This window comes from Kogia breviceps, chromosome 8 (assembly GCF_026419965.1).
Source record: "Kogia breviceps isolate mKogBre1 chromosome 8, mKogBre1 haplotype 1, whole genome shotgun sequence".
Lineage (NCBI taxonomy): Eukaryota > Metazoa > Chordata > Mammalia > Artiodactyla > Physeteridae > Kogia > Kogia breviceps.
Window position 1 is genome coordinate 21,517,094 of NC_081317.1, and position 27,512 is coordinate 21,544,605.

General features: G+C 41.2%; 1 protein-coding gene across 1 annotated transcript in view; it reads left to right on the forward strand.

The window, feature by feature from the left end:
• SUSD1 (sushi domain containing 1) overlaps window positions 1-24,271 on the forward strand; it is a 163,783-nt gene extending 139,512 nt beyond the window's left edge. The window contains exon 14 of the mRNA XM_067040117.1: window positions 24,186-24,271. Within this exon, the coding sequence (XP_066896218.1) occupies window positions 24,186-24,198 (13 nt within the window). The 3' untranslated portion in view covers window positions 24,199-24,271. The remainder of the gene's footprint in view (window positions 1-24,185) is intronic.
• The last annotated feature ends 3,241 nt before the right edge of the window (window positions 24,272-27,512 follow it).

Consider the following 27,512-nt stretch of genomic DNA (forward strand, 5'->3'; position numbering starts at 1 on the left):
TAGAGGCCTGAACTTGCTCCTGGGCTAGAAAGCTCTGGTCCTAGACAGAATAATTTATTTAGGTATTCGTCTTTGTTTCCTTTGTACCTTACTCAGCATTCCGGCAGGGAACCAAGTCTTTGTGCTCCCTTGCCACAGGGCCTCAAGAAAAAGCAGTCTGCAGGCCACCTCCCTTCCTGACTTTCTCCTTTGTCCTGAAGGACTGAGCATACAATGCTAGGGAAGGGAGCTGTAGAGTGGCTTAAAGGATACAGTTCCTGGCTGTGAAAGAGCAAAGATTTTTCCCCAGGGGAAGAAATGGATGCCTGCAGTTTTTGTAAGTAATGGGCTCTGTGGCCCATCCTGCACAGAACCCCAGGAAGATGACATTTCCATGTTAAGTATAGGAAGGTCTTCCGAACTCTGGCTACCAAGGCTCTCGGCCCTGGCAAAGATTTCCATGGGGCAACTGGGTAACCCAACTTTAACGATCTGTGTAAGCTTGGTCTACAGGCATCTTGGTGGAAACCATGTAGAGAAGGGGTTGCACCATAGGTCAAAGTTGGCCCGCCATGTTTTTGTATGACCTATAAGCTAACAACATTTCTTATATTTTTAAATATTTGAAAACTATCAAAAGAAGAAGAATATTATGACATATAAAAATGATATGAGGGCTTCCCTGGTGGCACAGTGGTTGAGAGTCCGCCTGCCGATGCAGGGGACACGGGTTCGTGCCCCGGTCCGGGAAGATCCCACATGCCGCGGAGCGGCTGGGCCCGTGAGCCATGGCCGCTGAGCCTGCGTGTCCGGAGGCTGTGCTCTGCAATGGGAGAGGCCACAACAGTGAGGGGCCCGCGTACTGCAAAAAAAAAAAAAAATGATGTGAAATTCAAATTTCAGTGTCCATAATTAAAGTCTTATTGGAACACAACAAAGCTCATTCATTTACCTATTGTCTATGGCTCTTTTCAATCAACAGTGGCAAAGTTGAGTAGTTGTGACACAGTCCTGTCTGGCCTGCAAAACCTGAAATCTTTACTCTCTGGTCATTTACAGAAAAAGTTGCTGGCCCCTGAGGCACACCTATGCCCAGAGATGCTCCTGAATGTTTTGCTTCCCATCATGACTCCTGGTCATTAGCTCTGGGAGTGGGGATGGGACTGGGAGGCGGGGAGGGAAGAGAGCCTTCTCAATCTCTGAAATTTAATTTCCCGAGAGCTGAATGCAACAGGGCTCGGTGTCACCCCTACAGTAATTTTATGTGAAGTAGATAAACAGTATGATCTTTCTTGCACATTCAGGTTTGTGTTACAAATTCATTCTTATCTCATAGGGCTTCCTGGCTTTTGTTTCACAGATCCTGTTTTGGAAGTAACACTCATAGGTCTCTTCCATCTCTGCACATCCAAATCCTACCATCAGATGGTAACTTACATGTTCACCTTCCTCTCCATCCCTGGAAGTCTAACTTTGTTTATTCAGCTTGCAGGTCCACCTAATAACATTTTTCAGAACAAACATACTTTCAAATATCCTGATTGCTTTTCCTCAGACAGCTGGACCATTTCTCCCAAATTAAAGTTTTGTTGTGATTTCTCCATCCTGTAAATCCTCATTGGACTCTGATACACATGATCACATTCTGGTAATTTGTGTACATTTCTCATGAGTTTCCTGAGTTCAGGGACTGAGTGTAAGCCTGCTAAGCCATCCTGGACAAGAATTGGCTCAACCATGTTCAAATTCTGGTTCCAAAGCTATAGCTGTATGACCACGAACATATCATTAACATCTACGGGCCTCAGTTTCATCAACTGAAAACTTCCATTAATGCCCTCTGTGCCTAGAGATGTAAGAACTAAATGAGATAGTGCCTTGAAAGTGCTTTTTAGGAATCAGTTGCCCCAGTACCCTTTGCAGTCCAACCCAGAGCCTAGAGCACAGGAGGCCCCCCAAACTGCTGAAACTCTGTTTGTGACAGTCACACTGGGGGCAAGATGAGACCCTGGCTTTGGAGACGAGCACTTTGCCTCAGCATTTCCTCTTTCTCCTGAGGGTTGTGACTAGTCCTGAGAACCAGTAGCATTCCCTTTGACCCCCACCTCGGTCCACACAGTGACATCACCACCACATGATCATAGCTGTGGTGGGACCACCCAAGAGGAGAGGAGGGGAGAGTTTGAACTGGACCAGGTGGGGCTGTAAATGCCAGCCAGGGTAAGAAGGAGGCCTGGAGGGGCTCCCAGCAGAGGCGGATGAGCAGAGCTGACAAACGCTTCAGCAGATGCTACGGGCAGATGTGCAGCTACCCCTCAACCCTTTCTGAATGCTCCAGCCTCAGGCATCCAGTCAACAGGGCCCCAGCTGATAAGGTGACTTTACCGGAGGAGATGTAACAATTCCCTCTCTGCTCCTGCTTGGCCATGGCTTTCGTGTAATCTCGTTAGGGACAGAGCCAACTCTCCTGGAGAGGTCAAACAAATCTCAGGACGTACATCCTTCAGAGACAGGATAATTCGTGATTCAAAATCCTCCAGATTTATTTATTTTAAATAACTGAGATATTGTGTGTACTTCCTCCTGCGAAACATGCTCTGTGCATTTAAAACTGAGCCCCCCTGAAACCGAGATCCTCTGCTGAGTTTATGAGAACCTCTCTAACCAAAAAGTTATTACCTTTCTTGTTCAACACCTGCTCCCCTCAAGATTGAGGAGTATCAAAAAAGGGGGGGGGATTGAAATCGAGCAGGACCCCTCAGGGCCCTCCTGGGTCCAAAAGTCTTTCTGTGTCTCCCGTTTCTTATTTGTAGGAAAAAGGTTTTCAGCCTCCTAGACGGTCCCTGAGTTCCAAAGGGCAGATTCAAATAGCTACTAATTAGAGGAGTGAGGGAATGCAGAAACAAAGGAAAGGCAGTCGAGAAACAATAGTGCAATTGCTGGATCATACGGTAGTTCTATTTTTAGTTTTTTAAGGAACCTCCATACTGTTCTCCATAGTGGCTGTATCAATTTACATTCCCACCAGCAGTGCAAGAGGGTTCCCTTTTCTCCACACCCTCTCCAGCATTTATTGTTTGTAGATTTTTTGATGATGGCCATGCTGACTGGTGTGAGGTGATACCTCATTGTGGTTTTGATTTGCATTTCTCTAATAATTAGCGGTGTTGAGCACCCTTTCATGTGTTTGTTGGCACTATTTACAATAGCCAGGACAGGAAGCAACCTAAGTGTCCATCGACAGATGAATGGATAAAGAAGATGTGGCACATATATATAATGGAATATTACTCAGCCATAAAAAGAAACGAAATTGAGTTATCTGTAGTGAGGTGGATGGACCTGGAGTCTGTCATACAGAGTGAAGTAAGTCAGAAAGAGAAAAACAAATACTGTATGCTAACACATATGTACAGAATCTTAAAAAAAAAAAGGGGGGGGGGTTCTGATGACCCTAAGCCCTAAGGGCAGGACAGGAATAAAGACGCAGATGTAGAGAATAGACTTGAGGACATGGCGAAGGGGAAGGGGAAGCTGGGGCAAAGTGAGAGAGTGGCATGGACATATATACACTACCAAATGTAAAATAGATAGCTAGTGGGAAGCAGCTGCATCTCACAGGGAGATCAGCTCAGTGCTTTGTGACCATCTAGAGGGGTGGGATAGGGAGGGTGGGAGGGAGATGCAAGAAGGAGGGGATATGGGGATATATGTATACATATGGCTGATTCACTTTGTTATACAGCAGAAACTACCACACCATGTAAAGCAATTATACTCCAATAAAGATGTTATTTAAAAACAAACAAAAAAAGCAAAACAGAAAAACAATAGTGCAGCACGAAGCAGGGTCCCAGTTCCTCCTCAAGGGGTCTATATACGTAACAATCTAATACAAATCTCTGAGTTCTTCTGTAAGAACTAAGGCCTCCACCCAAGTGGAGGATGGTAACTTTAGGCTGAGCACAAGCACGTCAGACTGCCTGGAACAAGAAGGCTGATGATTGAGATTCTTGGAACACCACTCTGTTGCCTCCCCACCAACCAATCAGAGGAAGGGCACACACCCTGCGGACCTCCCCCCAAATTTTGCCTATAAAAACTCTTCCCCCAAACCTATTGGAGAGTTCAGGCTTCTTTTGAGCATGAGTCACCGGTTTTCCTTGCTTGGCACCTGCAATAAATTTTTCTCTGATCCAAACTCTGACTTTAGGTTTGTTTGGCCTTACTGTGCGCCAGGCACATGAACTTGGATTCGACAACACACTTCCTTTGATTGTCTCCTTTGTAGGCTTAGATGGTCCACTTCTGCGAGCCCACTCCATCGAGGGATGTCCCCTCTGTCAGACGGGGTGGGAATCCAAGTTTGGGAGACAGGAATCCTGCTTTCTGGCTTTTTCTCTAATCCATCTTTTCCACTCTTTACTGTCTCTCTACACAATTCGAGCCTCTCACAGAGGGGCTTTGTCTGCCTGTAGGACAGCTGTGAGAGAGTCCCTGAGGGGGTGGTGGACAGTAACCAGACTAGCTCTGCACCAATTACTTATCCCAGACCAGACTCAGAAGTTCTTTTGATGGGAAGACAGGCCAGTCCTGGGAGGAGCCTTCCACCTGCTGTTTTCTGCTCCCCCACAGTCACAGCCAGGGGTCTCCCTACCTCTAGGTCTGTTTGACAGTCTGTGAGTCTGGGTCTTCTCTCCAGACTCTCACGGCTGGGGCACATCCACTCTTGGAGGCTCTGTGACCTGGCTCTGTCCTTTGCCTTCTGAGGGGCCATAATATGTGGTTATCCTGTCTACTGCATCTTAAATTTCTCTTCTCTGGGAGACTCCCATCCACAAGAAAACATGCTCTTTTCTTTCATGCCCCCAAACAAAGCAAAAGCCCTGAAACAACCCTGCTTAGACCCCATGCTCCCCCTTTAGCTGCAACTCACTTTCTCATCTCTCCATTACGGCCAAACTTCTCAAGAATATTGATTACCCTTGCTGTCTCCACCTCCTCAACTCTCTTCCACCTGCAGCCCACAGCGATCTGGTTTCTAGCTGAGGCATCTATTAGAACTGCTCTTGTGAAGCTGGCTTATTCAGTCCTCAGCTGATTTGATCTCTTTTGACTCCTTTCGTCTCCTTGAAACGTTTTCCTTTGGCCTCTGTGACATCTCACAGTCCTGGATTTTTCTCTTACCTCTCTGACCATTTTTTCTTAGTCTCCTTTATCAACAACTACTCCATCCAGTTTCTTTGGTTGGAGTTCCTCAGGGTTCTGTCTTAGACCCTCTTCTCATCCTATACTCATTTCTCAAGAAATTGCATCTACTTCTTTGGCTTTAAATACCACGAGAGAGCTCACATCTTACAGCAGAACAACCCCGCTGCAGTATTGGAGCTGTTGGTTTTGATGTGGAAGATCAGGTTGGGTCAGGAGAGGCCCAGAGAAGAGAGAAACTGGGGTTTCAATCCATAGAACCACTGAAGAAGCAACCCAGTGAAATATCTTTCCTCATCTGAGAAAGTCACTCACTGGGGGCAGTCAAGGTGGGCTAGACTGTGATGGGGCCGGTGAGCCTGGGGACCCTTGATTGGCCTGGGACCTCTCAGTCAGATGGGTTAACCTTAGCTCTTAAAGATATATTATCTGTATGATTCCATTTCTATGAAATATCCAGAATAGGCAAAACCTATTCTGTAGAGACAGAAAGCAAATTAGTGGCTGCCAGGGTGTAGGGGGAGGGGAGACAGGGAGAGACAGCATAATGGGTATGAGATTTCCTTTTGGGGTGATAAAAGTGTTCTACCCCTAGACAATGGTGATGGTTGCACAACAGTATGAATGTACTAAATGTCACTAACAGTAGAAAAAATATATATTTTGGATTGACCCCAGAAGAAGAACCACTGTAGCCGAATGAAACCACCTAGACCAGGGATGAATTCAAGCGCAGCTGTGACAAGTAGGTAAGGAACTGTACACTGGAACTGATTCCTCCCACCAAAATGATTGAAAACGACAACTTGCCCTAAGATAGCGTACAGAATGTGCTATGCTATAAGACAGCTAGGGGATTTCTAACCATATTAATTCACAGTGAACCACAGGTGTGTAGTATGACAGTAGAATACAGGTCTAAAGTTGAAAGATACACTTTTTTGTTCCAGTCTATATTTCTGTGACTATGATGAAGTCAGATCTGATGGTTCAGAGGAGCATTCTGGTAGCCTGATCTGAGGTTGGGGAAGGAAGCTGGTTTGAACTATTTAAGGCCTTAAGAGCTGGCAGGACTCTGTAACCATATGGAGAAGTCTAGAATTATACCCTTGACAAGTGAAGAGAGTGAACACTGTCCTGTGCTGGTCCTTTACTGATATTGTCTTATTGTATTTCTCACAACGACCCTATGAAGGGACACAGTGGACCCAAGATTTGAACCAAGTATATCTACCTCCAGAATCTATTAAATCCTTTTGAGCCTGTGAGCCTATTGGAGTCCCTGAGTCAGAAAATGAGGAATTGGCTGGGGGAGGGAGCTGCTCGTGCCCCAGTGCTTCTGCCTAAGGTTGCTGAGCCAGCTTCCATCATGGCATATCTCTTCCTGTGCCTACAGGCTGTGTAGACCAGGAAACATGGCCTGCACACTCGTCTTGGCTGTGACCTTGACTTTTCTCTACTCTGCTAACAAAATGTGAGAGAACCATCACTGCTTAGTGAAACTTCTAGAGTTTGCTTGCTTGTCAATTTCCCCCTCATACTTGCCACCCCCTCTTCATTTCCTGACTTGTAAACAATCAGGAGGAGAGCAGGTGACTGCCGGGTATGCTAACCAGATCACTCTGCCCTGCTCAGCACATCCTGTTATTGTGAATCTCAAGTCCTGCTTTGGCATCTACTGTCCTATTTTCTCTCCTTTTTCTAGCCTGCAGTTAGGGGAGTGATTGGATTTATAGAGATTGACATTAATATTTTTCACTGGGGGAATCAACATGGTGTAGTTGGAAGATCGTGAGCCTTGGGACTGGTATTGGATTCAAATTCCAGTTCTAATACTAAACCTCAGTTTCCCACTTTACCTGGAAATAAATAAAAATATTGAACCCAGAATCCTTTCTATTTATTTATTTTTAAAATTTCTTTTATTGAATTATAGATGAATTACAATGTTGAACCATAATTCAAAAAGAGTCATGTACCAAAATGTTCATTGCAGCTCTATTTACAATAGCCAGGACATGGAATCAACCTAAGTGTCCGTCAACAGATGAATGGATAAAGAAGATGTGGCACATGTATACAGTGGAATATTACTCAGCCATAAAAAGAAATGAAACTGAGTTATTTGTAGTGAGGTGGATGGACCTGGAGTCTGTCATACAGAGTGAAGTAAGTCAGAAGGAGAAAAACAAATACCGTATGCTAACACATATATATGGAATCTAAGAAAAAACAAAAAATGTCATGAAGAGACTAGGGGTAGGATGGGAATAAAACACAGACATACTAGAGCATGGACTTGAGGATATGGGGAGGGGGAAGGGTAAGCTGTGATGAAATGAAAAAAAAATTTCTTTTATTGAAGTATAGTTGAATTACAATGTTAGGTTACTTTCTGCTGAACAGCAAAGTGATTCAGTTATACATATATATATTATATATACATTCTTTTTCATATTCTTTTCCATTATGGTTTATCAGAGGATATTGAATATAGTTCCCTGTGGTATACAGTAGGATCTTGTTGTTTGTCCATTCTATATATAATAGTTTGCATCTGCTAATCCCAAACTCCCAGTCCTTCCTTCCCCCACCTCTCTCCCCCTTGGCAACCACAAGTCTGTTCTCTGTGTCTATGAGTCTGTTTCTGTTTTGTAGATAGATTCATTTCTGTCATATTTTAGACTCCACATGTAAGTGATATCATATGGTATTTGTCTTTCTCTGTCTGACTTACTTCACTTAGTATGACAATCTCTAGGTCCATCCATATTGTTGCAAATGGCATCATTTCATTCTTTTTTATGGCTGAGTAGTATTCCATTGTATACATGTACCACATCTTCTTTATCCATTCATCTGTCGATGGATGTTTAAGTTGCTTCCATGTCTTGTGCTGCTATGAACATGGGGATACATATACCTTTTCAGAATCCTTTTTGAGGGCTGCATGAAATAATGGAAAAGGACCTAGCTCTTTTCCTGACTTTTAGTAGGCACTCAAGAAATTCTATTTCTTTCCCTTCCCCAACCCCCCTCTCAAGTGTTTCAGTTTTAGCACTAAATCCAGACGAAGTCTTTGACCATGATACTGTCTCCATATGCTGTAGTGCTCAGAGGGAACAGGATGGGATAAGTCACTGAGAATGTGGGGTTCATGTGGACACAGCAGGGAGGCAGCCCCTGCCTCTCCCTCAGTGAGGGAAGCAGGGAGGCTGCAAGATTCTGAAGGACATTCTGCCTTTTCCCTCTTCTCTTCCAAAGCTCACTCCTGGCCCAGCATCCTCAGCCTGGGTCCCCACTGGCACAAGTTACTCTGCAGGCCTTGCCCCTCTTGAACCACAACTGAGAGTGGTGGGGCCCAGGCTTGGGAGAAATGATAAAATACGTGCTTTGTCTCTGGTGCAGCTAATATCCTGAATTTGGTCCTTTCTCTCCTCTGAGTTGGCTTTCCTCACAGTGTCCTTATCTCTCCTCCCCATCTTCCCCTCCACCCACACGTACCCCAAACCTCAGCTTCCAGAAGGTATATGGGTCAGGCCACGTCCCTCCAGGGGCAACTTCAGTCCTGCCATAACATATTACAACATGGTCGCCGAAGAAATGTCCAACAGAGCAATGAAGAATGTCAGCTTGGTACTTGCATATTGGTACACTATTTCTCTGTTTCCTCCTTTCCTTCTTTCTATGTCAGCCACGTAAATTAGAACACCCAGAATAATAATATCAGGTATCATATATTAAGCATATGATATGTTTTCAGAACTATTCTAAGTTTTTTATTTACATGTATTTACTCACTAGCAACAACTCTATGAATTAAGAACGATTATTATTCCCATTTTACAAATAAAGAAATGGAGGCACAGAAAGGTTAAGTCACTCATCCAAGGTCATACAATTAGTGGTAAACCAAGAATCAAACCCTGGAAATTTAACTCTTACCTCTTGGGCTTTTAACATCCTGCTATTGCAGAATAGGATATAACATGACTTTTAGTGTTAAGGTCTGAAATTTGGGTCATGACTCAAAGGTCAATAGTTACTGGGATGCAATCAGTATCTTTTGGCTGAAACTTGTTATTGCAAATTTCTATAATCAGAGCATGTGTGTTGAGATATACATTGGTGCAGCCATCTTTGGAAAATATAATTTGCCCTAACATCTTTGAGGATGTTATAAAAATTAGGATCTTTATATAAAATATTAAAATTTATTCTACTAATAAAAAGTAAAGCTTAACCACAAAATTTCCTTCTTACTCTGGGTTCCATTTACACCTTCAAAACATCCCCTATCTAGAGGATGGAGGTGGCCCCAAAGCCATAGTCTCTATATACAGACAAGTTTAAAAGACTACATAAAAAGTTTCTGTTTCAAACTTACATATTCTTCCAGGTAAAGAATGTATTCCAATCCCTTAGTTGATACTTAAAACCCCAGAGGGGGAAAATTAGTTTCAACCATAAGATGTAGAGAGAGAAGTCAAACGCTTTGGGGTGTCGCCATGTGTAGGTGAGGTAGCAGTAATGATGAGCATGACTGTTTTGTTTTCCCCACACTGTCCTGGATTCTGCTGGGCTGGACCTGCACTCCCTGAACATGGCTGCCCCCATCTTCTGGCTATTACTGCCTGGCAGCCTGCCAAGAGCATTTCTGGTGACATTCCTGTGCAACCTACAAACTCTCATTATAGCACAGGCTCTGTGATGACATGGACCCGAGCAAAGATGGGGGCTCCAAAGTTATTTCTCCCCATTGAGATAACTGTGATTGAGCACATATCCTTGTTTTGTTTACTGGAGAAAGAGACTGATTAACGGGCAGGAATGTTGAAACACGAAACACTATCATTAGAAAAAAAATCAGTTCTAGCCTCAAAGGTAGTGAAAGTCAGCTTGAAAGCATAATGCAATGTGGCTGAAAGAAGAATACAGTCTTAGTCCATGATTATTGAGCACTTTGCACAGTGTATTTTATTTAATTTTCACAACAAGCCCTATAAACTGGGGGTTAAAATTATCTCCATTTTTAATACTACTCAGCTATAAAAAAGAATGAAATAATGTTATTTGCAGCAACATGGATGGACCTAGAGATGATCATACTAAGTGAAGTAGGTCAGACAAAGACAAATACCATATGATATCACTTGTATGTGGAATCTAAAATATAATACAAATGAACTTATTTACAAAACAGAAACAGACTCACAGACATAGAAAACAAACTTATGGTTACCAAAGGGGAAAGGGGGTGGGGGAGGAATAAATCAGGCATTTGGGATTAGCAGATACAAACTACTATGTATAAAATAGATAAACAACAAGGTCCTACTGTATAGCACAGGGAACTATCTTCAGTATCCTGTAATAAACCATAATGGAAAAAAACATGAAAAAGAATGTATATACATATAATTGAACCACTTGGCTGTACACCAGAAAATACAGTGACAGCACTGAGTCCTAACCACTGGACGACCAGGGAATTCCCAATAAAAAATTATTTTAAAAAATTATTTCCATTTTCCGTGGGTGGGGCAACTGAGGCTTTGAAGGTTGAAATAAGTTGCCCACAGTCACACAGATGGTCAGTGATGGAGCTGGAATGCAAATCCAGACAGTCTAATGTTCACATTCTGAACCCTTAAGCAACGCTTCTGAGCCCTCCACACCTGCTGTTACTCTTCTGTAGCTTGGTTGAGTTAATGATATCACCTCCCAACTGGTCACCCAGACCCAGGAGTCATCCTTCACTAGGCCCTCTCCATTTCCTTCACAGCCACTATTTGTTTAACAGGTTTATTGAGGCTCTGCCATGTGCCAGCTAGTGCGGATACAATGGGGTACAAGACAGTAAAGATTCCTGTCCACGTGAAACAGGGAAATGCCGGATTGGAGAGCCTCTTGCAGCCATGTTTCCTGTTGTTTGACAGAAATCCAGAGCAAAGTAAGATGACATTCAGAAAGAACCAAAAGTGAGAGATGGTCCAGATACAGTGTCCAAGATCCGGTTTCCAGATGTTTCTGAGGCCAGCTGCACCTGCTTTTGCTGCATTTATTTTAGCCTTTTGATAATTTCCACTTTCTGCTTCAGATGGTTAGAGTTGTGTTTCTGTGACTTGCAACTCAACTACTGTTGAACAATACAACCCCAAACAAAAAGACATCTACAAACTCGCCCTCAGAGATAAACCGTTTTCACATTGTGGTGTGTGTACTCACAGTGGCATCTCTTAGAGCATCTGCCCAGCTCTCAGAGTCTTGGCCATGGCCCCTGATTCACAGGGAAAGACCACCAGTTGCCATGTCAATGTTACTTGGCCAAAGTTTATTAATCCAAACAGTCACTCCTGGTCCATGTTGGGCCAATCAGGAACTTTCTTCTTAAAATTTTACATTTGGACTATAAAGACACAGCCTAGGTGGGTAGCTGTAGAGGAAGAAGTTCTTCAAATCCATCCATCGAGAAGGTATACTAGTGGTGTTCTTGTTCCACCTCCAACCATGTTTGGAAGGTACAACTCCCAATTTCATGAGGTATTCTAGTGTTTTCTCAATAAATTCCTCCCCTTTTTTCTTTCTTTTCTTAGGTTGGTCTAGGTCAGCATTAGTGTCTTGCAAACAAAAGAACTTTAACTCATAAATTCTTCCAGACTTTTTTTATGTGTGTGTGCAAATATAATATTATGTATTACACTATAATAAAAAATAAAAATAGGATCAAACTTTATAAACTGTTTTGTAATGTGTCATGATATATGTAACATATCATGAGCATTTTTTAAAACTTTAATTCATTTATTTTTGGCTGTGTTGGGTCTTTGTTGCTGCACATGGGCTTTCTCTAGTTGCGGTGAGCAAGGGCTACTCTTCGTTGTAGTGCGTGGGCTTCTCATTGCGGTGGCTTCTTTTACTGCAGAGCACAGGCTCTAGGCGCACGGGCTTCAGTAGTTGTGGCACGCGGGCTCAGTAGTTGTGGCACACGGGCTCAGTTGCTTTGTGGCATGTGGGATCTTCCCTGACCAGGGCTCAAACCCGTGTCCCCTGCATTGGCAGGCGGATTCTTAACCACTGTGCCACCAGGGAAGCCCTATCATGAGCATTTTACAAAGACAATAAATATTTATTTTTAGCACTATATCATTGTGTGTGTATATATATATATATATATATATATATATATATATATATATATACCATTATTTATTTAACCTAGTTTTATTTTTGGTCATTAGAGAATTTAACATTTTCCTCTATTAAAAATTCTTAGGTTAGATAAATCCCTGAAAATCACATTTCTGGACAAAATAAATGGATTTTTAAAGACTTTTAATTTATACTGTATAGTTTCTTCAGAAAATGTGTGCCAGTTTATATTTTTATCTGATGAATAAGAGCAATTTCCTCATATGAACAATAGCATTAGGCATTAAAATTATTTGGTATCTTTGTCAATGTAGTAAACAAAACGATAATCATTGTTTTAATTTGCATTTCTTTGATAGCTCTAATCTTGAATATTTTTTTCCTCCCAGATTAATGGCTATTTGTATAACTTCATTTATAAAGTATCTATTTAGGTCCTTTCTCCATTTTTCTGTTGGAATTTTCATTTTTTGGTTTTAATTTGTAAAAAATCTTTACATATAATATAATATGCACACATATATGTTTTTCAAACCACATTTGGTGTTTGAAAAAATATTTGTGTTGCAAATATTATCCCAGTTTCATGTTTGACTTTTATTTATACTTTGTTATTGTTTTTATTGTTGTTGCTTTACAGTGATGTTTATGTAACTGTTATGTAACTGTTAGCTTTATTACTCTTTTCCTTTGTGGTTTCTGATTTTTGTGCCATGCTTCTAAAGGCTTTGCATATGCCAAGATTATATGAATATTTGACTGTATAAGCTACTATGATTTTATTTTACATTTAAATCTATATTTTATCTGAATGCATTTTGATGTAAAGCAAGGATCAATTATTTCCCCCTAAATATTTGGCCAGCTTATAGTTTTCCCCAAATGGTTAACCATATCAATTGTAGAATAATCCTTCCTTTCAGTGATATGAAATGCACCTTTATCATGAACTTAAGCCACATCGTACTATGGTCTGTTTCAGGAATTTCCGTCTCCAAGTGCAGCCTCTGATTTTGCTCTCATGACACCAGACTCAAGTCTCCTTTGCACTTGTCCTTAAAGAAGAATCTGATCCATTAATGATCAGTGCTGATTTTACTAAATATTTTCTAGGAGAGACAGAGGAGTGGCTTTCCATCAAGTTCCAATGTACAAACAAATAAATAAGCCCCCAGTCCCACTTGGGCTGAGCTGCTCTATGCTTCCCCACTCAGGGTCTGAATCCTGACAGGGTTTCCAGAGATTTGTTTTCTAGGTAAAGATCAGTTCTCCAGCTTTACAGGCCCTCTTGCCCAAGGGCCTTGGTGATCAAGAAATCTGCGTGCTCGAGGGGAGGAATCAGGGTGTTGTGTTGCCCTTATTTACATCCTTGTGGGATTGCTGGGCTCTAGAGGTATGCTCCCCTCCTTGGCTGGGACAACTGGACCTTCTGACAATGATAAGTCTTGAAGTCCACAGCAGCTCCAGGCCAGTCTGGAGAGACCAAAGAAGACTGTTGCAGATGAAGGACTGTTGCATTTGAAAGGTGAATGTCATGACTGCTGTAGAACAGATTCCAGGCATCTGCTGTCCTATCTCACTGCCAAATGGACATCTCCCTGCACCACCATCATACCAAGTTTTGCTCTTTGTAAAATACTTCCACATACACGATCTTATTCCCTCCTAAAAATTCTGTAAGTGGTGATTGTCTCCAATTTATAGAAACGATAACATTGGAGGTTATATAACTATAACTTAGAAAAGGTGGAACTAGATCAGAAATTTAACTGATAAGTCTGATGCAAAATTGTTTAACTTTCCCCCATGGAACATGTATTATCCTTGCCTCACCCCCACCCCCAATTTGCTTTCTCCTATAACAAAGTCTTTTTTTGTTTTTTATAAATTTATTTATTTTATTTATTTATTTTTGGCCACGTTGAGTCTTTGTTGCTGCACACGGGATTTCTGTAGTTGTGGCCAACTGGGGCTACTCTTCGTGGCAGTGCCAGTGCTTCTCATTGCGGTGGCTTCTCCTGTTGCAGAGCACAGGCTCTAGGCACGCGGGCTTCAGTAGTTGTGGCTCGCGGGCTCTAGAGCACAGGCTCAGCAGTTTTGGCGCACGGGCTTAGTTGCTCCGTGTCATATGGGATCTTCCTGGACCAGGGCTCACACCTGTGTCCCCTGCATTGACAGGTGGATTCTCAACAACTGTGCCACCAGGGAAGCCTATAACAAAGTCTTTAGTTCAGTGTTTTCCAGGTCAAACCCTGGGCTCTGTGCCCTCTGGTCTCCAAGTTTTCCAAGCTTATTTTTCAGTTAGGCTTTCTGATCTGGCTAAAAGTGAGGCTGCAGTTTAGCTTGAAAAGAGACAAAGTCAAGGTTACTTGAAAGGAACGGGCATCGTGCCCTGAGGTTTGCAGTGTAAACTGAACTTCTTGCATTTTTAGATAGAAAAAGGGGTCAATGCTGTCCAGCCTGAATTGTCAACCAGTGGCCCTGTTCTAAGGGAATTTTCCTGCTTCAGGGCTGCTGAAGTGAGGAGTGAAGTTCTGGGGTGTACATGGGGTGCAATGGGTGAAAAGGAGCCTGGCAGACGAGAGAATTTTCTATTTCAATGGTATCTTCATATTCATTAGGACACAGCAGTTTATGGTATTCATTAATGATTTTGAAATCTTCATATCAGTAATTAAATCCTTTAGACTCCAGATAAATGTAATTATTTGTGTTGCCATGTTGTGTTTTTTAATAACTAGATTTGCCAGGGATTCGTCTCATTGTTTTTTGTTTTCCTAAAGAAACAGCTCTTGGATTTATTTATCTGTTCTATCCAATTTTGTTTCCTAATTAATTAGTTTCCACCTTTATCTTTATTCTTTTGATCTTCTTGATTTCTTTGGGGCAGATTTTATTTAAATCCCTGTCATTAAATGTTCACCCTTTATCATTAGTCTTTGTTTAGTAACAAAAGCATTGTTAAATGGAAACATCCATTTATTTTTATAAGTTCTATTTTACAAATAGCCTGCCACCGTAAGTTGATGTTGGGCAGTGCTGAAGTTTTTTCTAGTTTCCAAATGGTGGATATTAAAAATCCAGATGGAATGTTGATGACACTTGCCAATATTATCTACATCTGAAATTGCAGAAATGCATAAATCATTTTCACCCAGCCAATTTATACTTCCCCGTAGAGGCTTGTGCAGAGCTGTATATAAGAAATACTAGGGAGTTCCGTGGTTATCCAGTGGTTGGGACTCCGTGCTTCACTGCCACCCCCAGGTTCAATCCCTGGTCGGGGAATTAAGATCCTGCAAGCCGCGAGGTGTGGCCAAAAAAACCAAAAACCAAAAAACACCACCACAAAAAATACACACACACACTAATCAAATGGGAATCAAAGCACCTTTTTATTAATAGCTGAGACCGTTCATATAATGTTCAGAGAGAAGCTCTGGAGAAGCTAGAATGGGGTCAAGCCTAACAGAGGTCCTGCTCTAAATCTTGGGACCAAATATTCAGGCCTCCGGCTGCAAGAGCTGGCTGGACTCTGAGAGATTCCCTGATTATCGCCACCTGGGCATCAGGGATCCCCAGGCACACAGAACTGGAAGAGGATGAGGAAGTGAGCAGAAATGCTGTAAAGCCACCTGGCTTGGGGGAAGAGTGTGAGGCAGGAAGCAAGTGGACAGAGAAGCGTGTGACATGGGGAGAAGCAGCTAAATGTTCCCTCCTTACATATAGTAGAGAGCTTATCTTCGTGTCATCGTTTTGTTATTCATGTCTACTTAACACTTTGTGATCAGAGAACACGGTCTCCAAAAGTTCTGGGCTCAGAAATTAATGAGGTTTCCTTGCTGGGCTCTTTCTCTGTGCAACTGTTTCTTTGACATTTAAAAAGAAACAATTTTATATGCATTTCAATATGTCTACTAATTCAAGCTTATTATATGTATTAGTCAACACTTTAATAAATTTATTGATTGCTCATTTGGTGATAGAGTGATAGGAAGTCACAAACATATTGCTACAATTGTGTATTTAGAAAATTACATGACAAGCTTTAATATTTCTTCATTCATCTTTTACCTCTTATTCATACAAAATGATTCTCTTTGTCTTGTTGAAGACTTAATCCTTGGATTCCACTTTTCTGCTTTCTGCTATGAGTATTGCCAGGCCTTCTCCTTTTTTTTTAATTGAAGTAAAATTGATTTACAATATTATATTAGTTTTAGGTGTACAACATTGTGATTCAATATTTTTATACATTACAAAATGATCACCACTGTAATTCTAGTTACCATCTGTCACTGTACAAAAATATTACAATATATTGACTATTTTCCCCATGGGGTATATTACTTGCCGCACCTTTTTGTATTTGTTTGATGTATCTTTGCCTATGTTTTAAACTTTCCTAAGTATTTTGCATTAACTGTGTCTTAATCTGAAACTTTTGTGCTATGTCTGTCACATTATTTTATTTTTTTATTTTAAAAAATATTTGTGTTTTCATTCTCTTCTTCTCTCCCTCCTTCCCTCTCCTTTCCCTCCTTCCTACCTCCTCTTCCATTCCTTTCTCCTTCCTTCCTTCTTCCTTCCTTCCATCCTTCCTCCCTCCCTCCCTTCTTTCCTCCTCTCTCCCTCTCCTCCCACCTTTCACTAACTGTAAATATACACTTCAATAGTTTTTAGTAAACTTGTAGAGCTGTGCAGCCCTGACAACAATCCAGTTTTAGAACTTTCTTATCATCCCCAGGCAACCAACGATATGTTTTCTGTCTATAAATTTGCCTTTTCTGTGAAATTCACTCAAGTGAAATCGTACACTAGGCAGTCTTTTGTGTCTGGCTTTTTTTCACTTAGCATAATGTTTTTGAAGTATTTTGTGTATCATTATTTCATTCCTTTGTTGCTGACTAGTATTCCACGATATGGATATACCACATTTTTTCTTCCACTCACCAGTTGGTGGGCCAGTTTGCGGCTATTATGAGTAACGCTGCTATGAGTGTAATTATCGTGTAATTATTCCTGTGAACATGTTTTCATTTTTCTTGGGTAGGTTCTCAGGAGTGAAATCTATGTTATGATTTATGGTAAGTTTCTGTTTGACTTTATTTTTTGTTTGTAAAAATACAGGTAGAACAATAGATAATTTTTCCCAGCTATGTCTGGCCTTCCTATTTCACTCCGTTTCCTTTTTTTTCCAAATTGAGAAAAGTATTCTTTATGTAGTTGAATATATCCGTACAGAGTTGTTGCTTTAATTTAGACTCTTTGGAGTGTGTGACCCAGTGCCTTAGTTTTAATTTAATTGAGATAATTCATATAACATAAAATTCACCATTTTAAAGTGTACAGTTCCATGGTTTTTAGAATATTCACTACATTGTGCAACCATTGTACTACCTAATTCCAGAATATTTCCATCACCCCCCAAAAAGGCCCCCTACCTATTAGCCATCAGTCCCAATTCCTCTCTCAGGCCATCCCCTGAGAACTACTTGTCTACTTTCTGTATATATGGATTTGTCTATTCCAGAAATTTCATAAATATGGAATCATACAATATGTGGCCTTATGTGTCTGGCTTATGTCAATTAGTCTAATACGCTTGGCTTTTTTAAAAAACACCCAATATCACTTTACATTCCCATCAACAGACTATGAGGGTTCCAGTTTCTTTGGATAGTGTTGTTGTTTCTTTGTTTTGTTTTGTTTTGTTTTGTCTTCTGGCCACACCACATGGCTTGTGGGATTTTAGTTCCCTGACCAGGGATCGAACCTGGGCCCTTGGCAGTGAGGACCTGGAGGCCTAACCCCTGGACCACCAGGGAAGTCCCTGGATAGTGTTTTAATGATGACCATTCTTGTTATCATTATGAAATTGAAACAGAAGTGATGTTGTACTTCTGAGTTGTGTCCATATGGCAGGGAGTGTGAACAAAGAGCTGGGGGAAGGAGACATCCTAAGTTGATGCTGACTTTGTTCTGGGCTTTCTGGAGACTCAGGAATACTGCAATCTCATTTCTTCAGGAAATGCATCTTCCCACATTCTGGACTGACATGGGGAAAGAAATGGGACACTGGCTAATTTAGGACTTTTTAAAAGGCAATGTGAAATAACATCAAACACTCTCTGGGGTGTCTTTCTCTTTCTTTTCTTTTTTCCTCTTCTTTTTTCTTTTCTCCTTTCTTCCTTCCTTCCTTCCTCTCTCTCTTCCTCCCTCCCTCCCTTCCTCTCTTTCTCTCTTCCTCTTTCTTTTCCTTTCTTTCTTTCTCTCCCTTCCTTCCTTCCTCCCTCTGTCTCTCCCCATCTCTCTCTCTCCCTCTCCCTTCCGTCCTCCCTCCCTCCCTCTTCCTTTCTTTCTCTTTCGTTCTTCCTTTCTCTCTCTCTCTTCCTTCCTTCCTTCCTTTCTTTCTTTCCTTCTTCCTTCCTTCCTTCCTTCCTTTCTTTCATTCTTCCTTTCTTCCTTTCTTTCTCTGTCTTCCTTCATTTCTTTCTTTCTTTCTTTCTTCCTTCCTTCCTTTCTTTCTTCCTTTCTCTCTCTCTTTCTTTCTTTTCTTTCTTTCTTCCTTCCTTTCTTCTTTCTTCCTTCCTTCCTTCCTTCCTTCCTTCCTTCCTTCCTTCCTTCCTTCCTTCCTTTCTTTCTTTCTTTCTTTCTTTCTTTCTTTCTTTCTTTCTTTCTTTCTTCTTTCTTTTCTTTTCTACTGGAAGGAATAAATGGTGTTTCCAACTAAGTTTACAAAAGTGACTTACTTGATTATAAGAACTAGTCTGAAGGCAGAACACCTGCAGTTCTGAGAACTGCAGTTCACCCCTGCTTCATGGCTGTGGTGGAACCAGTCCTGCCATGCACACCTCAGGAGAATTGAGGCAGCACACTGTTGCAAGAAGAATTCTGAGTTAGCACCCGGATTTGGTTTGGGGGCTGGTTTCTTTGGGCATCTTGGGAAGTTACTTCACTCAATGTCATTGCTCTTAAAGTAAGTTGTGATATGTGTTGCAAGAACAAATATAACACAGCAGAGGAAGGAAGGGTATTAAAACTATGGTTTGTTACAGGAAAATAGAAAAACAAACAAAAAAATATTATGCCAAAATTTATTTCTTAAGTCTTCTGTTTTGGGCCCTAGAGCACAGACAATTTGGATGGGTTTCCTTACAGGTTGAAAGAACAAATATCTCTGATGCAAAAACACAGTGTCAACATCCCTTCTCCCAGTGACAAAACTCACATCACTTTCTCAGCTCTAGGCTATTGCCTATCAGCTGTTGAGGGTGTGTTTCCTGAGGATGGTCCAGGGCTGGCCCTTCTTCTATCAGTTTCCCTTTCTTACATATTCTGTAGGCTTGGGCAGACAAAGCAGTTTGAGAATATGCTCAATAGCCCAATGCAAATAACAATACATGGGTTAAAAATAATTATTCAGAAGGTTACTTTCTCAGTGAAAGAAGGCGGTTTGCCCTTTCTCTAATTACTGTATTTTAAATTCAAATCAACTCCCACATGTTTGGGTAATTTTTTTTTTTTTTTTATGTTTGGGTAAATTTATATATGCATTTTGAAAGTTTGCATCTCTCCAGGAATTTTATGGGGAATTTCCCTCTAATCATTATACATAATTATTTGCAGAAACATTTATATATGCGTGAGGAAAAAAGATCAGCTTTAAAGTTCTAAGTTGGGCAATTTTTAATTGTGTTCTGATGGCTTGCTGTCTTGAACATCAATACTTTAGCATCTCCCAAGTCATCTGTTTCAGGGATTCATATCATTAAAGGTGGCTAATGCCATCTTGTTCAATTTCTATTTCTTTAATCAATATTCTTCCCTGTGGCTAATGGTATCTGGTTCGATTTTTATTTTTTAAATCTGTATTCTTTCCTGCAATATGGAACATTTGAGAGCTTTTAGGAGCACATGGAATGAACATGCACAATATTTAGTGGAAATCAGATGAATGCTCTGGTGAGCATCTAAAGGGTTTATTACTTGGTTAAACAGCTGTTTTTATTATTTATCACCTGTATTATTTGATTTATCCTCACAACTGATTGCTGATTAAAGGCAAAGTGGGGACTTCCCTGGTGGCACAGTGGTTAAGAATCCGCCTGCCAATGCAGGGGACACGGGTTCGAGCCTTGGCCCAGGAAGATCTCACATGCTGCAGAGCAACTAAGCCTGTGTACCACAACAACTGAACCTGTGCTCTAGAGCCCGTGAACCACAACTACTGAGCCCACGTGCCATACCTACCAAAGCCTGCACGCCTAGAGCCCGTGCTCTGCAAGAAAAGAAGCCACCCCCAATGAGAATACTGCACACCGCAACGATGAGTAGCCCACGCTCGCCGCAACTAGAGAAAGCCGAAGCGCAGCAACGAAGACCCAATACAGCCAAAAGAAAATAAAAGGCAAAGCATGAGACCCTGACATTAAAATATATGCCACAAACTAGTGAAGGATATAAAATAATAATTCTGCAAATTTACCTCAAACTGATCTTCATTCTATCATGTAGCATTCACCCAATCCAAATTCTCATATAACGTAACAAAGAGTCCCTTGATTGAAAAATTAAGATGTAAAAAACATAGTGGGGCTTCCCTGGTAGCACAGTGGTTAAGAATCCACCTGCCAATGGAGGGGACACGGGTTCAAGCACTGGTCTGGGAGGATCCCACATGCCACGGGGCAGCTAGGTCCGTGCACCACAACTACCGAGCCTGTGCTCTAGAGCCCGCGAGCCACTACTACTGAAGTCCGTGTGCCACAACTACTGAAGCCCGCACATCTAGAGCCCATGCTCTGCAACAGGAGAAGCCACTGCGGTGAGAAGCCCGCGCACCACAACAAAGAGTAGCCCCCCACTCGCCGCAACTAGAGAGAGCCCGTGTGCAGCAACAAAGACCCAATGCAGCCAAAAACAAAATAAATAAAATAAAAATAAACTTTTTAAAAAAGTGACATTCATGTCCCATTTACCTTTTTTATTTATTTGGAATAAAGAGTATCTACACCTAGATTGTTTTATATTCAGAGAAAGTCTCCAGTTAGCTGCCTGGAACTTTCTAATCTTGTTATCCAGAAATGAAACACAAAAATTAAAACAGTAAACCCATGGATTATTATTTATTTATTTATTCATTTTTGGCTGTGTTGGGTCTTTGTTGCTGCACATGGGCTTTCTCTAGTTGTGGCAAGTGGGGGCTACTCTTTGTTGTGGTGTGGGGGCTTCACTGTGGTGCACTCTAGGTGTGTGGGCTTTAGTAGTTGTGTCATGCAGGCTCAGTAGTTGTGACTCACGGGCTTAGTTCCTCCTTAGTTTCCTGACATGAATCTCTTCATGTACTTCTTGACTCTCAGATTGATTTTTCTTTCCTCAGTCTCTGGGTTCTACAGTTTGGGAGTTAGCTTCCTGCTTACATTTGCTTAGAATAAATAGCTGTTCACAAAGCAGTCGGTATGCAAGTATCTAGTTCATCCCTTAATCCACAGTCCTGTGTCAGTCCCCAGACATCTGGTACAAGAGAGGAAACAGATGCCACCTCAATCTGGGTTCTGTGAGATCAGAGTCGATCATTTCAGTTCCTCTCTGGTTTCCTGAGACAGCCTTCTCCATGCTTCTACTACCAAGTATGCCTCAACTTTTGCATGGCTAGCTCTAAGCTCTCTTTATGGGTGTAGTGAACCTTGAGTTGTTAACTGTTCCTATAAGCAATGCAAAAAGAAGAATTGTTCCTAAAAGCAATTCAGTTTCCAAAGGTCTTAGAAACATGTCCCTTTCAAAACTGATCAGTACTTTCTAAAACTTTGCTAAGAAGTTTCATCTTTTCTAATCCACAGTCTTGCTGCATGTATCATGGTCCCAAGCTGGTGAAAAATCATGAAAGTGTCAATTTGGTGTGGTACTGAGGTCCCTTTGCCTTGCTAGCTGGCTCTTGGAGGGCCCATGAAAGAATGCCTTTATCTAGCTACTTTTAAGGTATATTATAGTCAAGGAGAGAAATAAAGAAGGACTCAAGAAAGGGAACATGATGGAAGCACTGAAAATCACTTAGTATATACAATAAGGACACATAGTTCCACAGTGACTGCAAAAGCCAAAGATTATTCTTGGAATTGATTGTTTGGTTAAACATGTATGACAATAACCTGAGTATAGAACCTATACTTGCCTATTTTACATTTTTTATATTATAATCCTCTATACTAAACTTTAGGGTCTGTGAGAGAAGAGATTTTTATTTCTTTACCATTGTGTCATCTGTGTCCTATACATGCTAAGTGCTCAGTAACCAAAATTGGACAGTGAGGAAAAACACATTTGGGCTAGTCAAAATTTTAAAATGTTTTTCATCATGCAGAGAAATAAATGTAAATACTAATAGAATTAGAAACATTGATTTATTTTCCAAAACACTATCAAAATTCTGTCATAAAACTTTAAGCTAAATATCCAATGATAGAAAACAAAGAAAAAAAAAGAGCATAAGAAAAAATGCAAAACACAAAATTTGAGATGAGAAACCAAATTTATCAGTCATAAAATTGATGTAAATGAGTGAAATTGTCCTATTAAAAGACAAAGACTTCCATATTAATTTTAAAGGTCTGTTGTTTATTTATGTTTAATGTCTGGTAAATAAATTTTATTTGTATAAAATAGGCCATTCAAAAATACCTATTGTTATAACATCAGAAGCCATGAACATAGTCAAAGAGTTTTGGAGGTGTTGAAATTTTAAAATCTCTATGAGTAACACAATCATTTAAGTTACAACCAAAAAAGATTGAAAGTATGAGGATAGAAAGATATCACAGTCATTTACTTTTGGAAATACTACCTTCACTTCTAAGCACCTTTTGGGTGATAGCTATTTTATATGCACCAGAAATTCATAATAAATATTAAATTACCCCCAAAGACACAGATGAAACATTAACACAAGTATAAAAGTAATTTTATGTAAGGTTAAAAACCTATTTTAAAGTGCTTCCAAATATGCAGAGCTATAGACTAATGCATTATACCCTCTGAGTTGAGGGTAGAAATATAAGTAGGGGTAGGGTCATGAAAGAACTTATAAATAAACTATGTTAGATTTTTCTTAAATGCAATGGGAGCTATGTACAAGTTTTAAGTATAGGGAAAGGCATAATTAGATTTGCCATTTAGAAGGATCACTCTATTAGTCACAGCAAGAATGAAGGAGCTTGGGGCTTCCCTGGTGGTCCAGTGGTTAAGAATCTGCCTTCCAATGCAGGGGACGTGGGTTTGATCCCTGGTCGGAGAACTAAGATCCCACACGCAGGGGGGCAACTAAGCCCGCGGGCCGCAACTACTGAGCCTGGGTGCTCTAGAGCCCGTGAGCCACAACTAGAGAGAAGCCCGCATGCAGCAACGAAGATCCCGTGTGCCGCAGCTAAGACCCAATGCAGCCAAATAAATAAATAAATATTTTTTAAAAAAAGAATGAAGGAGCTCTAGAAGTAACATAGAAGCCAGATAAGAAGCTAAGACAAGCATCCAGGAGAGAAAAAAATGGCAGCCTGCTGAAGGTGATGGCACTGGAGAAGTAGAGATGTAAATACATTTGAGAGGTATTTAGAAGTTAGAATGGATAAGACTTGGTGATTGATTGTGTGGGTGAACATGGCAGGGTGTATTTCCAAAGATGACTACAATAATATTTCCCATCCAGATCAAGAGATGGAGGCTTTCTCCCCACTCTTAACTCTGGGTGAGCCCTGAGACTACTCCCTCTAACCAGTAGAACATGCACAAAGTAACACTGTGTCATTTCCAGTGTTCAACCAGCCTGGTATCTTCCACTTCCTGTCTCTTAGAACCTCCAGGTAAGAAGTGTGACTACCCAGAGAATAAGCTGTGAGAAGCCCAAGGCCTTGGGGAGGCTATGGAGGACGATATGGCATGTGAAGAGAAAGAGATAGAGGAGTACTGACGTGTCCCACACTGTGAGTGAAGAAGACATCTTGAAAGTAGATCCCCCACCCCAGATATCCCAGGTGATACCACATAGCTCATAGCCAAGCCCTTCATGAATTCCTGACCCACAAAATCATGAGTCAAATAAATTGCTGTTTTTAGCCTCTGTGCTTTGAGAGTCATTTGTTATGCAACAATGGATAACCAGAACAGTGAGGGAGAGGGAAAAGCATAATAGGAACTCCAGGTTTATGAATTTTGTGATGATGCCTTCTTTGGAGATGGAAGATGGTTGGGAAGATGATGAATTCAGCTGATTTCAATTCATCAACGAGAAACCATTGTAGAGTTCCCATAGATACATAAATAGTTGGTACAGTGGGCAAGGTGAGACTAGAACAACACAGAATCTCTCCAGGAAACCAACATTTCAGGGAGAGGAGAAGGAAAAGCTTGGTAAGAAAGTCATGAAGGAGAAGGAGAAGCCAGACCCTAGATGAGTGGAGGAGATTCAGAAACCAAGGTCAGAAAAGGGTCTCAAGAAAGAAAGAAAGGTGAATAATGTCACAGGCTGAAGAGAATTTAAGTCTTATATGGACCCAAAGTGCCCAATGGATTAGCAAGAGGAGCTTAGGGAAGTGATAGGAGAGTAGAGAAGACTGCAGTTCCTTCAGGAATGGGAGGGAGGTAAGGACACGAGACAGGGTGTGCAGACACTATTTAAGACCAATTTGACTGTAGAAGCGGGAAAAAAAGCGGAATATTCTTGAAAATGACAGAGGTTGATTGAATGATGCTTTTTTTTTTCTTAAGATGAGGGAGACAAACCTTTTTCCTTTAACAAAAAGAATACTTGTGGCAGTTTTGTCTGCCATTGTTCAACTGTCCTCTGGCTTCTTGCACTGCTGTGAGAGGTCCTCATGTCTCCAGCCCTAAGCCTTCCTTGGGTAGGAATCATTTTACTTCTTCTCGGCTTCCCCCTGCAGCCTCCCCACCTTCCTGCTATCTCCGATCTTTTCTGTCTGCTTTCCATTAAAAAAAAAAAAAAGTACTGTAGAGCATAGGGAACTATCCTCAATATTTTGTAATAACCTATAAGGGAAAATCACCTGAAAAAAAAAGATATATATAATTGACTCACTTTTCTGTACACTTGAAACTAACACAACATTGTATATGAATTATACTTTAATTTTAAAAAAATTGAAAAACAAAAACAGCTGCTAAAGTGTGAAGTGTAATCTGAAAAAGAATATATATGTATGTATATATATATAAAACTGAATCACTGTGCTATACATCTGAAACTAACACATTGTAAATCACCTATACCCTCAATAAAAAATTAATTACTTTTTAAAAATGTTATAAAAATTTTTTTAAAGTAGTACTGACTCTAAGTCTACTGTTATTTCCTCCACAGTTCTCTTCGTCTTTGTTGGTTATGCCTTTTGAAGAACGTTCTTTTCACTGTCATTTTAGGGGAGTTTTAATGAAGAGAGATAAATATGTGTTCCATTTGCCTTGTTTCATTGGAATCCCTTGCCCGTGGAATACTCACAACACCTCGTATTTGGCCAGGAAGAAAATAATCATACATTCCTCAAAGCAAAAATCTTATAGGTCATGTTGTCCAACAGCAATGGAAAAGGAGAAATGAAAATAGGTATATGAGACATGGTGGATTTTTGCCATCAGGTTTAATGTGACTCAGCTGTGACCCAGAAATGAGGTGCAGTGGTTTTGGTGTGAACCAGGGGTTTCTTTTCCTCACAGTCATGTGCCACTGGCAGCTGACAAATGGCAAATGTCGAGGTGGGGACAGTTGGTGGCAATGAGGAAGCAGACTTGAGCCCGATGGCCCTTCATTCCTGGTCTTGGGTCATCCCCTCCCTGAACTGGGGAGCCTAGCCAACCTCAGACTGGAATGGCATCCTTCTTGCTGAGCATGAGATCCTCAGGACTTCCTAAACAGTCTTAGGAAGACTGAAGTCCAACCGGGAGGAGGTAGGGACAAGGGGGCAATGTAGGAAGAAGATGGGATGAGAAGGGGGTAGGAGATGGGTGATGGCAGCTAGAGTTTGCCCCTCTTGTGCTTGAGGCGGAAAGGCCTGATTAGAAATGACATCTCTCAAGTATCCTAAAAGTTGGCAGAAATCATTTTAGGGTCAGAACTGCCTGAATATTCTGAGGGTTTCTGGCCTCCACTCCAGGAGGTGGAAAGGCTGCAATAAAGTCTGCAAAGGGACAGGGAGACATTATTCTGAGCAGGGCCTTTTCCATGTGCTGTGCAGGTGAGTGCTTCTGCTGTGCCTTCCATTGTGAAGGGACTTGAGTTTGTATAGATAAGGGATTCATTGCTGCTGGACAGAGAAGCCTCAGTTATATATATATAAAACACACATGCACACACACACACATATACACATATATATATTCTCTTTAAGATTCTTTTCCATTATAGGTTATTACAAGATATTAAATATATTTCCCTGTGCTATATAGTAGGTCTTTTTTGTTTACCTATTTTATATATAGCAGTGTGTATATGTTAATCCCAAACTCTTAATTTAACTCTCCCCCCACCCACTATCCCCTTTGGTAACCATAAGTTTGTGTTCTATGTCTTGGCAGTCTTACTTTTAAAGGCTCAGTCCCACAAAATCTTGATGGGAATTATGAATTAAATCCCTCCTAATACAATAGAGATGCAAGTTAAAGATTGGGCTTCCCTGGTGGCACAGTGGTTGAGAGTCTGCCTGCCGATGCAGGGGTCACGGGTTCGTGCCCCGGTCCGGGAAGATCCCACGTGCCGCGGAGCGGCTGGGCCCATGAGCCATGGCCGCCGGGCCTGCGTGTCCGGAGCCTGTGCTCCGCAACGGGACAGGCCACAACAGTGAGAGGCCCGCGTACGGCAAAAAAAAAAGAAAAACATTGGGCTTCCTTTAAAAATTTCTTTTAGCGTGTGGATTCTGCTTCTTTGAATATGACTTCATACCTCCTTGGATTTGAGATTCATAAATGTCGGCTGTGTTTTCCCAGAACTCCTGTCATGGGAATCTTAGGCAGACTGAAGCTTTGCAGGATTCCAGGCAACACAGGCAGAAAGAGTGAAAGGAAAGCCAAGAGTGAGGACAAGGCCCACGAGCCTGTCATGGCTTCCATCCTCAAATGACAGGGATCACATGCTTCCCCACATGGGAGTCAGTGAGAACATCTCAGAGGCC